The sequence below is a fragment of the Oncorhynchus mykiss genome, chromosome 13, assembly GCF_013265735.2.
Source record: "Oncorhynchus mykiss isolate Arlee chromosome 13, USDA_OmykA_1.1, whole genome shotgun sequence".
NCBI classification, from domain to species: domain Eukaryota; kingdom Metazoa; phylum Chordata; class Actinopteri; order Salmoniformes; family Salmonidae; genus Oncorhynchus; species Oncorhynchus mykiss.
The window spans coordinates 12,140,599-12,157,017 of NC_048577.1; the positions used below are offsets into that span (position 1 = coordinate 12,140,599).

General features: G+C 45.0%; 1 protein-coding gene across 2 annotated transcripts in view; it reads left to right on the forward strand.

Annotated features, from left to right (window-relative positions):
- Positions 1-16,112, forward strand: part of mxi1 (max interactor 1, dimerization protein) — a 42,327-nt gene extending 26,215 nt beyond the window's left edge. For both annotated transcript variants that reach the window (XM_036940224.1, XM_036940225.1), the window contains exons 4-6: positions 10,593-10,707; positions 14,803-15,007; positions 15,320-16,112. In XM_036940224.1, coding sequence (XP_036796119.1) covers positions 10,593-10,707; positions 14,803-15,007; positions 15,320-15,504 — 505 coding nt within the window. In that variant the 3' untranslated portion in view covers positions 15,505-16,112. The remainder of the gene's footprint in view (positions 1-10,592; positions 10,708-14,802; positions 15,008-15,319) is intronic.
- The last annotated feature ends 307 nt before the right edge of the window (positions 16,113-16,419 follow it).

The following is a 16,419-nucleotide window of genomic DNA, read 5'->3' on the forward strand; positions in this document are numbered from 1 at the left end:
GACATTAAGCATGGAGAACAAACCGTCCATTAGGCTACGTGACATTAAGCATGGAGAACAAACCGTCCATTAGGCTACGTGACATTAAGCATGGAGAACAAACTGTCCATTAGGCTACGTGACATTAAGCATGGAGAACAAACTGTCCATTAGGCTACGTGACATTAAGCATGGAGAACAAACTGTCTATTAGGCTACGTGACATTAAGCATGGAGAACAAACTGTCCATTAGGCTACGTGACATTAAGCATGGAGAACAAACTGTCTATTAGGCTACGTGACATTAAGCATGGAGAACAAACTGTCTATTAGGCTACGTGACATTAAGCATGGAGAACAAACTGTCCATTAGGCTACGTGACATTAAGCATGGAGAACAAATTGTCCATTAGGCTACGTGACCTGTTGAGTCAGTTAGTTGGTCAGGTGCTGCTGGCACAACATGTGACCTGCACCATAGCAGTCACCACGTGACAGCACAGTGAGCAGTCGGCCTAAATGAAAGAGAAAGAGAACAACAAACACACACACACACACTGAACCACACAGGGCATCCTTACCAGAAAAACAACATCGCCATTGTGTTGGTAGCGTGATTCAACATTGGAGCCTGTGTTCGTGTTCGTGTGCGTGTGTGTGTGTGTGTGTGTGTTTGTGACTATGATACAGTAAGCTATCTTAGTTGTGTGTTTTTATAAGACAGGTGGGCGTGCACGTGACAGAGAGCAGGGTTCATGTACTCACACGGCTGCATGTATGTAATATTTATGTAACATGTATGTGGGCTGTGAAGAGTGACTGCCACATGCATATTGCATTTCACCATCTGCAAAATGTATGGGGGGTGGATCAACGCTCTGCATGTTTGGCCCATATATTCATTCCAGATTATTTCATATGATCTACAGGGGCATATAGCGATTTCCCAAGAGTACACAGCTAAGCCAACATGCCCTGTTTGATATTTTCTGTGCTTAAATTATAGATTTAACCTACACTTGAGTGTACAAAACATTAGGAACACCTGCTCTTTCTATGTCATAGACTGACCAGGTGAATCCAGGTGAAAGCTATGATCCCCTATTGATGCCACTTATTAAATCCACTTCAATCAGTGTAGATGAAGGGGAGGAGACAGGTTAAAGAAGGACTTTTAAGCCTTGAGACAATTGAGACATAGATTGTGTGTGTGTGCCATTCAGAGGGCGAATGGGCAAGACAAAATATTTAAGTGTCTTTGAACGGGGTACTGTATGGTAGCAGGTGCCAGGCACACCGGTTTGAGTGCGTCAAAACTGCAACACTGCTGGGTTTTTCACACTCAACAGTTTCTTGTGTATCAAGAATGGTCCTCCACCCACGGAACATCCAGCCAACCTGACACATGGAACGCTTTCCACACCTTGTAGAGTCCATGCTTCAACGAATTCTGAGGGTTCTGAGTGCAAAACGGGGGGGGGGGTGCAACTCAATATCAGGAAGGTGTTCCTTATGTTTTGTACACTCAGTGTATATATATTTTTAAATGTCCGCTTCATTGAAATCATACAGAACATCTGTGTGTGTTTGGTGTGTTTAGCTCTCAATCTTACTGCTCAGTAAAATACATAAAAATAGTTCCAGTCTATTTGGATTTAGGCTGTGGCTGTGGGGCCTCAGATAAGGCTGGACGAAGTGGTGGATTTTATTATCCTTCCTATCCCTGGAAAGAGACATGGTGATATTGGTCAGCGTCATGCTAACAAGAGAACATGTTCATAATGATTGTGTTTGCATCCCAAATGGCACCCTATTCCCTATGTTGTGCACTTCTTTTGACCAGGGCCAATCAAGGTTCTGGCCAAAAGTAGTGCACTATGTAGGGAATAGGGTGCCATTTAGGGCGTAGTTCATAATGACCATGATGTCTCCATTTCCTGACTGCCTTGTCAGCTTGGAGATTTTCCACCGCGCTCCACCAAGGATCTGGAATAGTATAATATCCTGGGGTGCGTGCCAAATGGTGCCCTTTTCACTACATAGTGCACAACTTTTGACCAGAGCCTGGTCAAAAGTAATGCACCGTGCCATTTGGGTGCCATTTGGGATGCCTGCAGCCTATGTGAAGGATCTGTAATTAGTTTAATATCTATGTGAAGTCTCACTTGTCAGCTCGCTACATACATAACTAGGTCATATGGGAGGTGGGGTTGAGGGTGTGGGGCAGAGTAGCAATGTGATCTGTGTTGATTAATCAGGAATGAGTGTTTTAATGTCATTACCCTCTATTCATAGGCCTACATCATTGAAACTGACCTACCGCCAAACCAATACTTTTCCTGATGTTCTATACTGTCCTGATCACATCCTTCAAATGTATGGCGTTGTGTCTGTAGCCAGGGTCTGAACGGTCCCTTTAAGAACCTATGTAATGTATATCAGACATCTTGGATGGCCCGTGCCGTCAAGTCATTCATTATTTAAGACTTGTTCAAAAGTTCCAGGAAATGTAGGCCAGCTATAGTGTAAAGCTCCTTTATCTCTCTGCCTCATGTGTGTTCCACGAAATACTGTCACAACTAGCAGGACTTGATGTCCTCAGCCAGATCAGTGTTTTACCCATGGAAAAAAATCTATTTCTAAAATAAGCTCTTTCTTTTTTAGGTTTGGGGTTATTAGACTACACCTTGGCTCTAGGTTTTTCCTGTGTTTGTTTCTCAAACAAACCCACCTTTAATTAGCCTTATCTGCAAAACATTACAGAAGCTACTATTTAAGCTACTCTGTTAAACTGGGAGACAGCATCCTGCGTTAATGTGATGCTGCAAGCCACAGACCATAATGAAACAGTCTACACAAAGACCACTCACATCTACCCTCTAACCTCACAAAGACCTCTCACTACCTCTACTACACCAGTTACCTCACAACCATAATGAAACAGTCTACACAAAGACCACTCACATCTACCCTCTAACCTCACAAAGACCTCTCACTACCTCTACTACACCAGTTACCTCACAACCATAATGAAACAGTCTACACAAAGACCACTCACATCTACCCTCTAACCTCACAAAGACCTCTCACTACCTCTACTACACCAGTTACCTCACAACCATAATGAAACAGTCTACACAAAGACCACTCACATCTACCCTCTAACCTCACAAAGACCTCTCACTACCTCTACTACACCAGTTACCTCACAACCATAATGTAACAGTCTACACAAAGACCACTCACATCTACCCTCTAACCTCACAAAGACCTCTCACTACCTCTACTACACCAGTTACCTCACAACCATAATGTAACAGTCTACACAAAGACCACTCACATCTACCCTCTAACCTCACAAAGACCTCTCACTACCTCTACTACACCAGTTACCTCACGGCCATAATGAAACAGTCTACACAAAGACCACTCACATCTACCCTCTAACCTCACAAAGACCTCTCACTACCTCTACTACACCAGTTACCTCACAACCATAATGAAACAGTCTACACAAAGACCACTCACATCTACCCTCTAACCTCACAAAGACCTCTCACTACCTCTACTACACCAGTTACCTCACAACCATAATGAAACAGTCTACACAAAGACCACTCACATCTACCCTCTAACCTCACAAAGACCTCTCACTACCTCTACTACACCAGTTACCTCACAACCATAATGAAACAGTCTACACAGACCACTCACATCTACCCTCTAACCTCACAAAGACCTCTCACTACCTCTACTACACCAGTTACCTCACAACCATAATGAAACAGTCTACACAAAGACCACTCACATCTACCCTCTAACCTCACAAAGACCTCTCACTACCTCTACTACACCAGTTACCTCACAACCATAATGAAACAGTCTACACAAAGACCACTCACATCTACCCTCTAACCTCACAAAGACCTCTCACTACCTTTACTACACCAGTTACCTCACAACCATAATGTAACAGTCTACACAAAGACCACTCACATCTACCCTCTAACCTCACAAAGACCTCTCACTACCTCTACTACACCAGTTACCTCACAACCATAATGAAACAGTCTACACAAAGACCACTCACATCTACCCTCTAACCTCACAAAGACCTCTCACTACCTCTAAAACAGCAGTTACCTCACAACCATAATGTAACAGTCTACACAAAGACCACTCACATCTAACCTCACAAAGACCTCTCACTACCTCTACTACACCAGTTACCTCACGGCCATAATGTAACAGTCTACACAAAGACCACTCACATCTAACCTCACAAAGACCTCTCACTACCTCTAAAACAGCAGTTACCTCACAACCATAATGTAAGTCTGTATACAGACCTCTCACTACCTCTAAAACAGCAGTTACCTCACAACCATAATGTAAGTCTGTATACAGACCTCTCACTACCTCTGAAACAGCAGTTACCTCACAACCATAATGTAACAGTCTGTATACAGACCTCTCACTACCTCTAAAACAGCAGTTACCTCACAACCATAATGTAAGTCTGTATACAGACCTCTCACTACCTCTAAAACAGCAGTTACCTCACAACCATAATGTAAGTCTGTATACAGACCTCTCACTACCTCTAAAAACAGCAGTTACCTCACAACCATAATGTAAGTCTGTATACAGACCTCTCACTACCTCCACTACACCAATTACCTCACAACCATAATGTAAGTCTGTATACAGACCTCTCACTACCTCCACTACACCAGTTACCTCACAACCATAATGTAAGTCTGTATACAGACCTCTCACTACCTCTAAAACAGCAGTTACCTCACAACCATAATGTAAGTCTGTATACAGACCTCTCACTACCTCTAAAACAGCAGTTACCTCACAACCATAATGTAAGTCTGTATACAGACCTCTCACTACCTCTAAAACAGCAGTTACCTCACAACCATAATGTAACAGTCTGTATACAGACCTCTCACTACCTCTAAAACAGCAGTTACCTCACAACCATAATGTAAGTCTGTATACAGACCTCTCACTACCTCTAAAAACAGCAGTTACCTCACAACCATAATGTAAGTCTGTATACAGACCTCTCACTACCTCTAAAACAGCAGTTACCTCACAACCATAATGTAAGTCTGTATACAGACCTCTCACTACCTCCACTACACCAGTTACCTCACAACCATAATGTAAGTCTGTATACAGACCTCTCACTACCTCCACTACACCAGTTACCTCACAACCATAATGTAAGTCTGTATACAGACCTCTCACTACCTCCACTACACCAGTTACCTCACAACCATAATGTAAGTCTGTATACAGACCTCTCACTACCTCCACTACACCAGTTACCTCACAACCATAATGTAAGTCTGTATACAGACCTCTCACTACCTCCACTACACCAGTTACCTCACAACCATAATGTAACAGTCTGTATAAAGACCTCTCACTACCTCTAAAACAGCAGTTACCTCACAACCATAATGTAAGTCTGTATACAGACCTCTCACTACCTCTAAAAACAGCAGTTACCTCACAACCATAATGTAAGTCTGTATACAGACCTCTCACTACCTCCACTACACCAGTTACCTCACAACCATAATGTAAGTCTGTATACAGACCTCTCACTACCTCTAAAACAGCAGTTACCTCACAACCATAATGTAAGTCTGTATACAGACCTCTCACTACCTCCACTACACCAGTTACCTCACAACCATAATGTAACAGTCTGTATACAGACCTCTCACTACCTCCACTACACCAGTTACCTCACAACCATAATGTAACAGTCTGTATACAGACCTCTCACTACCTCTAAAACAGCAGTTACCTCACAACCATAATGTAAGTCTGTATACAGACCTCTCACTACCTCCACTACACCAGTTACCTCACAACCATAATGTAACAGTCTGTATACAGACCTCTCACTACCTCCACTACAGCCTCTGTAGCTGCAGGAGGTGACGGTTGAAAAGAGCAGTGTTAAAAACACCAACCACAATAAAGGCTTGCTGCCTGTCTGTGTGCACAGCTGAGCATCCTTTCAACTCTCTTTTCAACCTCTCTTCAAACCATTTTTCAACATCTTGTCGGGGCAGTTTTTTATTTTTTATTTCCTTTCAAACTCTCTCTTGATCCGATGAAAGAGAAAGAGAGAAGAGTAAACGAGGAACCTGTGGAGGGATGAATAGAGAGAGAGAAGGAGTGCGTAGGCCAGGAGCCGTGAGCAGTGCTTGGGGCGATTCTGCCGGGTTACGAAGGAGGGTTTAGAAGTGCGGAGGGCCTTTTTCTCTGAAGGGTTAGCCCTTGTGTTGGAGGCAGGCTTGCGCGTAGGAAAGAGAGGAAGATTGATGGATAGAATAGAGGGAAAGAGAGAGGTGGAGGTTAGACAGCGTGGAAGACCATCTCTCCACACAATTTGTTTGTTTGTACCATCATCATGCAATCAGCGTCACAAACTACAACATTACGCATCCATTTACCTTTGTTGTCATTCAACATCCAGGCTTTGATTTCCTTTGTGTGAGTTCTGAGGACTTCGTGGTAGCATCAGCATGCTAGCAGCACGCATTATGTAATCTGCATGATGCAGATGGGAGCCCCATACACGTAAAGCTAACGCTAGGTAATGCTATTCATGGGATGACCCGGAGAACAGGGCTCTTTGGCAGGCTAACGTTAGCACACGTTCTAGGCTATCAATAGCTAAAGCAACAAGGCTCATTGGCGGACTAACGCTAGCAAGCGCTAGGCTATTCATAAGGAGTGGTGCTAATGCCATCCAACCCCCTGCAGTGCTAAATTAGCTTAGCAGGTTATCTATACCCAGCACACTACTAACACTGAGGTTAGCGTCCTGGCATGATCCTTCCGGTAGCTAACTCTGGTGTGTGTGGTGTTGCAGTGTCCTACCACTGCAAATTAAATCCAATGCCATTTATGTAACGAGATAGGCGTAGCAGGGTTGGGGTTAATTCCATTGCATTCAGGAAATAAACAGAAATTCTAATTCCAATTTTTACTCTGCATTTCAGTTGACTTACCAGTTTGACTGAATTGAACCCAACCATGAGACCGAGTCCCCGTTACCAGGTCTATATTCCCTGTTTGCTATTTTGTCCTCCGGAGGCCCCAAAGGAGATTACAGTGCAGAATGCCTGTGTTTAAAGTCCCACTCGGGTATTTAAGCCCACAAACGACTCATTCATCTTTTTTGTCACCTATTAGGGCATAAGCCCAGGTCTTTGACCCGACCGATAAACAACTTCCCAGCATGCTTTAGGGATTACCACCATTAACTCTTAAACCTAACTGGTAAAGAACCACGCTTTAGAGGGTTAGGAACATTTAACCCTTGGTGGACATTGTGTATGGACAGTGACAGAATTATAGGGACATACTTCTCTATCTCGTTCTCACTCTCTCTCTACTTCGCTCTGTTTGTCTCTCCCCTTGTTTTCCCCTCTGCCTCTGTCGATCTCTGTCTCTACCTCTGTCAATCTCTCTCCCTCTCTTTCTCCTTCTGCCTCTCGTGCCCCTTCTTCCTCCTCTCTCTCTCTCTCTCTGTCCCCCCATCTCTCTCTGGAGGAGGGGAAGGAGAGCGATATTAACCTTAGTTACATTGACCTTGCGTGTGTAGAAATCAAGGCTGAGAAATGTGCTTTGAGAAGTCATCACATGGGTGTGGAGGTGTCTGTGGTTAGCTGCTGTGACTCACTATCAGAATAGGCCTACGCATTCAAACTTTATCCAGCCAAGTTCTGTGTGTGAAAGAACAGGAGGCCGTGACTATATAGACCTACAGTGATTGTGGTTAACTAGCCTTAGCCTACTCATGAAGAGGTTAACCTTCACTTGAGACAGATGGACAGATAGGTCTGTGAACGGTGCCTGCCGTCTTCCCCCCCTCTCCCTCCCTCCCTCCAATAAGGGAGGGTTATCTAGGGTCACCTGCTGAGACTGCAGTAGAGTGCATGGTTGTCTTTATCAGTGAGAGGTGGAGAGGGGCGGGGCGGGGAGGGGAGGGGGGAGTAGAGGCCTGTAGAACTACTGTCTGGAGGAGCTCCATTCACCTCACACGCTGTAGCCTGACAGGCATGTCTAGACTTGTCTAGGATACCCCTCCCTTCTTTTCTTTCTCTGTGTGTGTGTGTGTGTGTGTGTGTGTGTGTGTGTGTGTGTGTGTGTGTGTGTGTGTTCAGCCAGCTCAGCTTTACTGACGTGCTACAGCCATCTTCCAGGTCAAATAGTGTGATAACCCAGAGGTCTCCAAACCTGTCTGTAACCTGCTGTTAGCGCTATACAAGCAGCACTCTCCTAGCCACGCCAGCCTCACCCTCATGTGGGTGCTAGCAAGCACGCTAAGTAGTGCTACGTATCAACAGCCATTGTCAGCCAATCCAGTAGAGGTTGGAAGCTGTGGTGAGCTTCGATTGGTCACTAACGTCACGCGACATCCCAGAGGATTTGAATAAAGTTCAGCTTTCCCCAACTTAAGTCCCGCCCTGTTCGGCTCCCTGGCTTTCCTTCCGTTTGAAGTGAATGGCTTCCGATGTTTCACTGTGCGATGCCGCTCCCGAGTGTAACCTCAGAGTAAGGCCTGGGGCACCGCTATGCAGAGGACACCCACACACATGCTAGAGATCAGAGATGAATCTGATCGTAGTCCGTCTCTGTGTAGGCCTGCTGGGTGAGAGGAGATGGTCACACACTACGTGCTGCACTAGGATAACTGAGATAAAGACTGAATGTGGGCTGGCCTGCCCTCTGAATGGGGCTGTTTACTGTCAGAGACAGACAGATATTTATCATATATAGAGACGTGTGTACGTGTTTTTGTACGTGTGTGTGCTCGTGTGTGTGTGTGTGTGTGTGTGTGTGTGTGTGTGTGTGTGTGTGTGGAGAGTCGTTTCTGAGTAGTTGCTGGTGTCTTTAGGTTGTAATCTAGCCTCAGGGCCGAGACACTTTGAATGTCCTAGTCTGAGCAGCCTAATGCCCTAGGTTAGCTAAAATAACCCTTCACTACAGCCTAATGCTCTAGGTTAGCTAAAATAACCCTTCACTACAGCCTAATGCTCTAGGTTAGCTAAAATAACCCTTCACTGCAGCCTAATGCTCTAGGTTAGCTAAAATAACCCTTCACTGCAGCCTAATGCTCTAGGTTAGCTAAAATAACCCTTCACTACAGCCTAATGCTCTAGGTTAGCTAAAATAACCCTTCACTACAGCCTAATGCCCTAGGTTAGCTAAAATAACCCTTCACTGCAGCCTAATGCTCTAGGTTAGCTAAAATAACCCTTCACTACAGCCTAATGCTCTAGGTTAGCTAAAATACCTCTTCACTACAGCCTAATGCTCTAGGTTAGCTAAAATAACCCTTCACTACAGCCTAATGCTCTAGGTTAGCTAAAATACCTCTTCACTACAGCCTAACGCCCTAGGTTAGCTAAAATAACCCTTCACTACAGCCTAACGCCCTAGGTTAGCTAAAATACCTCTTCACTACAGCCTAATGCTCTAGGTTAGCTAAAATACCTCTTCACTACAGCCTAATGCTCTAGGTTAGCTAAAATACCTATTCACTACAGCCTAATGCTCCTGGTTAGCTAAAATAACCCTTCACTGCAGCCTAATGCTCTAGGTTAGCTAAAATAACCCTTCACTGCAGCCTAATGCTCTAGGTTAGCTAAAATAACCCTTCACTACAGCCTAATGCTCTAGGTTAGCTAAAATAACCCTTCACTACAGCCTAATGCTCTAGGTTAGCTAAAATACCTCTTCACTACAGCCTAATGCTCTAGGTTAGCTAAAATACCTATTCACTACAGCCTAATGCTCTAGGTTAGCTAAAATAACCCTTCACAGCAGCCTAAAGGACAGGTTATTTTGTTACACCCTCAGTGATCTCTCTCTACCTCTCTACTCAGCCATTACCTAGGTATACTGTCCTACCTTCAGTAATGTAGTCTAGCTAGCTATGATTATAATGAGCCAGAGAGGGAGAACTGCAAGGGGATGAGGTGCAGGAAATGCCATTACACCTCTCTGTGTCATTTGAGATTGTGCGTGTTGTGGTGTAATTCGGGCTCAGACAATTTCATTTACATCTTATTAGTCAGGTCATGTGGTCAGCCACGGAGGGGGGAAGTAAAACTGAGTAGGGTGCAGGAAACACCATTACATCTCTCTCTTTCTCTCTCTCTCTCTCTCTCTCTCTCTCTCTCTCTCTCTCTCTCTCTCTCTCTCTCTCTCTCTCTTTCTCTTTCTCTTTCTCACTCTCTCTTTCTCTTTTTTCTCTCTCTGTCTCTGTCTCTCTGTATGTCTCTCTCTCTTTCTCTCTTTTTTTCTCTCTCTCTGTCTCTGTCTCTCTGTATGTCTCTCTCTCTTTCTCTCTTTTTTTCTCTCTCTCTGTCTCTGTCTCTCTGTATGTCTCTCTCTCTCTATCTGTCTATCTCTCTGTCTCTGTCTCTGGGTCTCTCTCTCTCTCTCAGTATCATCTGGACCTATGTGTTGTCTTGTTATCTACTGTATCTGGCTCCTGAATCCTTCAATATTATGTCTCTAACCTCTCTCCTCTCTCTCTCTCTCTCTCTGTGTTCCTCTCTTCCAGGAGAGCCCATCTGCGTCTGTGTTTGGAGAGGTTGAAGGCCCTCATCCCTTTGGGAAAAGACTGTAACCGCCACACTACCCTGGGGCTGCTCAACAAAGCCAAATCACATATTAAGGTAACTATACCGCACGGACACACACACGCATACTTATGACCTGTTCAAGTCTAAAAAACACACATACACACTTATGACCTGTTCAAGTCTAAAAAACACACATACACACTTATGACCTGTTCAAGTCTAAAAAACACTCATACACACTTATGACCTGTTCAAGTCTAAAAAACACACATACACACTTATGACCTGTTCAAGTGTAAAACACACACATACACACTTATGACCTGTTCAAGTCTAAAAAACACACATATACACTTATGACCTGTTCAACTGTAAAACACACACACACATACTTATGACCTGTTCAAGTGTTAAACACACACACGCATACTTATGACCTGTTCAACTGTAAAACACACACACGCATACTTATGACCTGTTCAAGTGTTAAACACACACACGTATACTTATGACCTGTTCAACTGTAAAACACACACACACATACTTATGACCTGTTCAAGTGTTAAACACACACACGCATACTTATGACCTGTTCAAGTGTTAAACACACACACGCATACTTATGACCTGTTCAACTGTAAAACACACACACACATACTTATGACCTGTTCAAGTGTTAAACACACACACGCATACTTATGACCTGTTCAACTGTAAAACACACACACACATACTTATGACCTGTTCAACTGTAAAACACACACACACATACTTATGACCTGTTCAAGTGTTAAACACACACACACTTGTGACCGGTTCAAGTCTAAAACACACACACTTATGACCTGTTCAAGTCTAAAACAGCTCTCCAAATGCTTTAAATATGTATGACAAATATTTGACATTTTCCATTGATTTATTTGAGTTATGAAGCTTTACTATTTGAACTCCAACAACACATTTGAGTAGTAACCAATGTTCCCTCTGAGCCGAGTTTCCCCGTTAGTTAACTCTATCGACGTTTCCCTTCACTGTGGGAATAGTGATCGAATCAGAGCAGCCATTATTAGCCACTTTCAACACAACATACCGAAACAAAACAAACTGTGCAAGAGACTGTGTCGTACGCAGAGCGCGTCAGATTTCAATTGCACTGACAGGCACGTGTCACGATCGTCGAAATAACTTTCGGACCAAGGCGCAGCGTGATATGGGTACATCTTTTTATTCGCGAAACGCACAAAACAATTTTAAAAAGCAAACGATACGTGAAGCTATGAAGTGCTCACAGGCAACTACACATAAACAAGATCCCACAAAACACAGTGGGGAAATGGCTGCCTAAATATGATCCCCAATCAGAGACAACGATAAACAGCTGCCTCTGATTGGGAACCATACCAGGGCAACATAGAAATAAAACGACCTAGATTACCCACCCTAGTCACACCCCACCCTAACCAAAATAGAGAGTAAAAAGTCTCTCTATGGTCAGGGCGTGACAGCACGACTCTACACAGTCCGGTACTCTACACAGTCCAGTACTCTACACAGTCCAGTACTCTACACAGTCCAGTACTCTACACAGTCCGGTGCGCCATAACCAATCAGAGCTTCAAGAGGCCTATATACAAATAGACCATTTTCAAATATGGTTTTGTGCCATTCACTTTGACCTGGACTGTTTTACAGCATGAGCAGCTGTGATCGTTATGCGCTTGTTTTGAGATCAAAGCCAGAGCTGCATGTAGCCACGTGAGCACATTTGTTCACATTCTTCGCTAGTTAGTGAGTTGTTAGCCCAGTTATAGATCATTTGTAGTCAGCAACGTGGCAGTGATTGCTTCCTTCAAGAGAACAAAACGTGTACATTTCTTGGCATGTTTGAACGCCAGTCGGGTAAAGAGCTTTTTTATGGCAGTTTTTTTATTTTCAGACGGTCTTGAATAAGCTAAGTAGCCAATAGGCAGAGGGTAGCATCCTTTGTCTGATTCTCTGTGATAATGGTATGGAAATAATCATTCATTTTATTTTGGAAAGTGGTTTCTTGCATCAAACAACAAATTGTTCAGGATAAACAGGTTCATGTCAAGCCCTGCATGTGTTTTTCAAACGTCTCATGGAATGTAGGCCGACATTGAACACCACACATTGGCTGCTACTGTAGGCTGAATGATAGAACAGCCATTTCCATGTTTAAATGTAATGTGATACATATTCTCCCTATTTGTTTATGTTAGGCCACTCTGGTAGTCCTACATTATGATCAAATAGCCACAGTGGTCACTCAGCCACCTGGTCACTGTTAAAACTGTAACGTAAAGCGGGTACAGCCTCAGTGTTCACAGTAAACGCTCAGCCTCAGTGTTCACAGTAAACCCTCAGCCTCAGTGTCCCACTAAACACTCAGCCTCAGTGTTCACAGTAAACGCTCAGCCTCAGTGTTCACACTAAACGCTCAGCCTCAGTGTTCACAGTAAACGCTCAGCCTCAGTGTTCCCACTAAACGCTCAGCCTCAGTGTTCACAGTAAATGCTCAGCCTCAGTGTTCACAGTAAACGCTCAGCCTCAGTGTTCACAGTAAACGCTCAGCCTCAGTGTCCCACTAAACACTCAGCCTCAGTGTTCACAGTAAACGCTCAGCCTCAGTGTTCACAGTAAACGCTCAGCCTCAGTGTTCACAGTAAACGCTCAGCCTCAGTGTTCACAGTAAACGCTCGCTGAAAGTTGCACAGAATTTTCACAACGTTCAAGTTTGCGCTCAGCAGACCTGAAATTCTCTCACTGCCGGAAAAAAGTGAGAGGGAACATTGGGCTCTTAATGAGAAACATGTTGTTTGTTCTGAATCTATGGCCCCTGCAGCTTCCCCACTACTGACAGCCACCTGAATGAGGTTAACATGGGAGTGAAGATCAATAACATCGACCCTGACAATGACACAGAAACATGGAATGAAGGGTCGCATTGTTGTCGCATGTCTCTCGTTCGCTCTTTCTCTCTTCCCCCTCTCTCTCTCTCTATTTCACTCTCACCCCTCCCTCTTTCACTCTCACCCCTCTCTCTATCTTTCACTCTCACCCCTCCCTCTTTTTCTCTTCCCCCTCTCTCTCTCTCTTTCACTCTCACCCCTCCCTCTCTTTCACTCTCACCCCCTTCTCTCTCTCTCTCTCTCTTTGTCTCATCCCTCTCTCTCTCTCTCTCTCTCTCTCTCAACCTTACCCGCTAAAATATATACATTCAAATCTAGGCATAACCACGCTCTCTCGTCTCTTTCTTCTCTCCTCTCCCTCCTATAGAAACTTGAACACACCTGGTAAAATATCCTTTTAAATAGATAAAGGAACACACAAAGGATAGCAACTCGTCATCTCTCTGAGGGTGTGGTGGAGGAGGCAGGTGCTCTTTGGAAACAGGTATACAAATCCAGTTTGTTCAAGATAACTAAACACATGCTCTCTCTCTCTTCTCTCTTCTCTCCTCTTTCTCTCTCTTCTCTCCTCTTTCTCTCTCTTCTCTCCTCTTTCTCTCCCTTCTCTCCTCTCTCTCCCTTCTCTCTCTCCCTTCTCTCTTCTCTCTCTCCCTTCTCTCCTCTTTCTCCTCTCCTCTTTCTCTCTCTTCTCTTCTCTTTCTCTCCCTTCTCTCTCTCCCTTCTCTCTCTCCCTTCTCTCTTCTCTCTTCTCTCTCTCCCTTCTCTCCTCTTTCTCCTCTCCTCTTTCTCTCCCTTCTCTCCCTTCTCTCCTCTCTCTCTCTCCCTTCTCTCCTCTCTCTCTCTCCCTTCTCTCCTCTCTCTCTCCCTTCTCTCCTCTCTCTCTCCCTTCTCTCCTCTCTCTCTCCCTTCTCTCCTCTCTCTCTCCCTTCTCTCCTCTCTCTCTCTCTTCTCTCTCTTCTCTCTCTCCCTTCTCTCCTCTCTCTCTCCTCTTTCTCCCTTATCTCCTCTCTCTCTCCCTTCTCTCCTCTCTCTCTCCCTTCTGTCCTCTCTCTCTCTCCCTTCTCTCCTCTCTCTCTCCCTTCTCTCCTCTCTCTCTCCCTTCTCTCCTCTCTCTCTCTCTTCTCTCCTCTCTCTCTCCCTTTTCCTCTCTCTCTCCTCTCTCCCTTCTCTCCTCTCTCCTCTCTCTCTCTCCCTTCTCTCCCTTCTCTCCCTTCTCTCCTCTCTCTCTCGTCTCTCCTCTTTTCTCTCCCTCTTCTAGAAACTTGAAGAGGCGGACCGTAAGAGCCGTAACCAGCTGGACAGTCTGGAGAGGGAGCAGAGGCACCTCCAGCGCCAGTTGGACCTGCTGCAGGGGGGCACCGGGGCCGGGGTAGGAGGCACTGGGCCGGGGGAGGGAGAAAGGATACGCATGGACAGCGTGGGCTCCACCCTCTGCTCCTCCGAGCACTCGGACTCAGACCAAGGTGAGCGACCGTGACCGCCGAAAGGGATCTTTGTCAGATTCCAGTCTTTATTTCATTGTATCACACACATAAGCACATCAGTTAAAGAGATGTGGACTTTGTACACTTGTACCCTATTCTTAGGATAACCAGAAAGCTAGATTCTGTGTGGAAACAAACCAAACTTCTCAGTTTAGTAGTGTTCCTGTTTAGTTCCAAGGAGCTCTTGTTTCAAGTGTGTTATTCCAACGTTCTGCTCTTCTCTTACTCCCTCTCTCTCTCTCTCTCTCTCTCTCTCTCTCCTCCTTCTCCCACCTCCCTCGCCCTCTACAGAGGAGATTGAGGTGGACGTGGAGTCTACAGAGTTCTCGGAGCACGGGGAACTGGACTCGGTTTCTACGGCCTCCACCAGCGATCTAGACGACCACAGCAGCCTTCAGAGTCTAGCCAGCGACGAGGGCTACTCCAGCTGCAGCATCCTCAAACTCTCCTCAGCCTTCTCCGGATCCTCCTCATAGGAGATGGCTGTTGGGTGTAGACTCCTCCCCCCCGGCTCCAATCTGCAACCTCGGGGGGCTAAATCAACATCCAAAGACCAACCACCTGAACCTGTCCAGCGACGAAGGTTACGAGGGCAGACGTTAATCCAGCGTCCTCGTCAAACTCAGCGCCTTCTCTGACTGGCCGATTAGAGTTGTCTCCAATCCCAGCTCCAACCTGCAAAAAACCTTGGCCTCCCACCTCCATCCACCACCCCTGTTGTGTGTCGTCATGTCACCCATCTACATGTATCATCGCCGACTACACCATCGCCATGGCATCCCTCAAGTGGCGCCCTGACATCCTTCTAACTTCCTGTCTGTAACCCCTCGCCATCGCACCATCCGTCGCTCTGCTCCAACTCGCTGCTGATCCTCAACCCCCAGTCCCCCCCCCCCCCCCCCCCCCTCCGTCCCAAGCAGAAGGTCCAACCCCCCGTATCGTCCCGATAACGGGTACATGAAGAACAGAGATCGATCCAAACACAGAACCAACCTTTATTTTGAGAATCTGAATAAGAGCAATGGTTAGAGATTAGATTTTGACTTGGGTGGTTTTATGAATGATTGAAACTGAAGATGAAAAAGGATGTATTTTTATATGCTGGGATCAGCATTATCTTGGTTTTATTGCAGACATACCTGTAATCGAAGGGAATTAGACCCCCCTTTTTTTTTAAATCAAACAATTGATTAAGTTATTTTAGAATCAAACAAAAAAAAACAACCCCATATTTTAGCATCAGAAATGCACTTACATGTCTAATATATATTAGAATATTTTCTGTAGAGTTTTCAGAGTTTCTAAACCTTGTTTGGTTCTATGTGTTTGAGTGTTTGCTCTGGTCTTGTGTCTGCAGTCAAGGCAATGTTCTGCTGGACTTAAAAACCAAT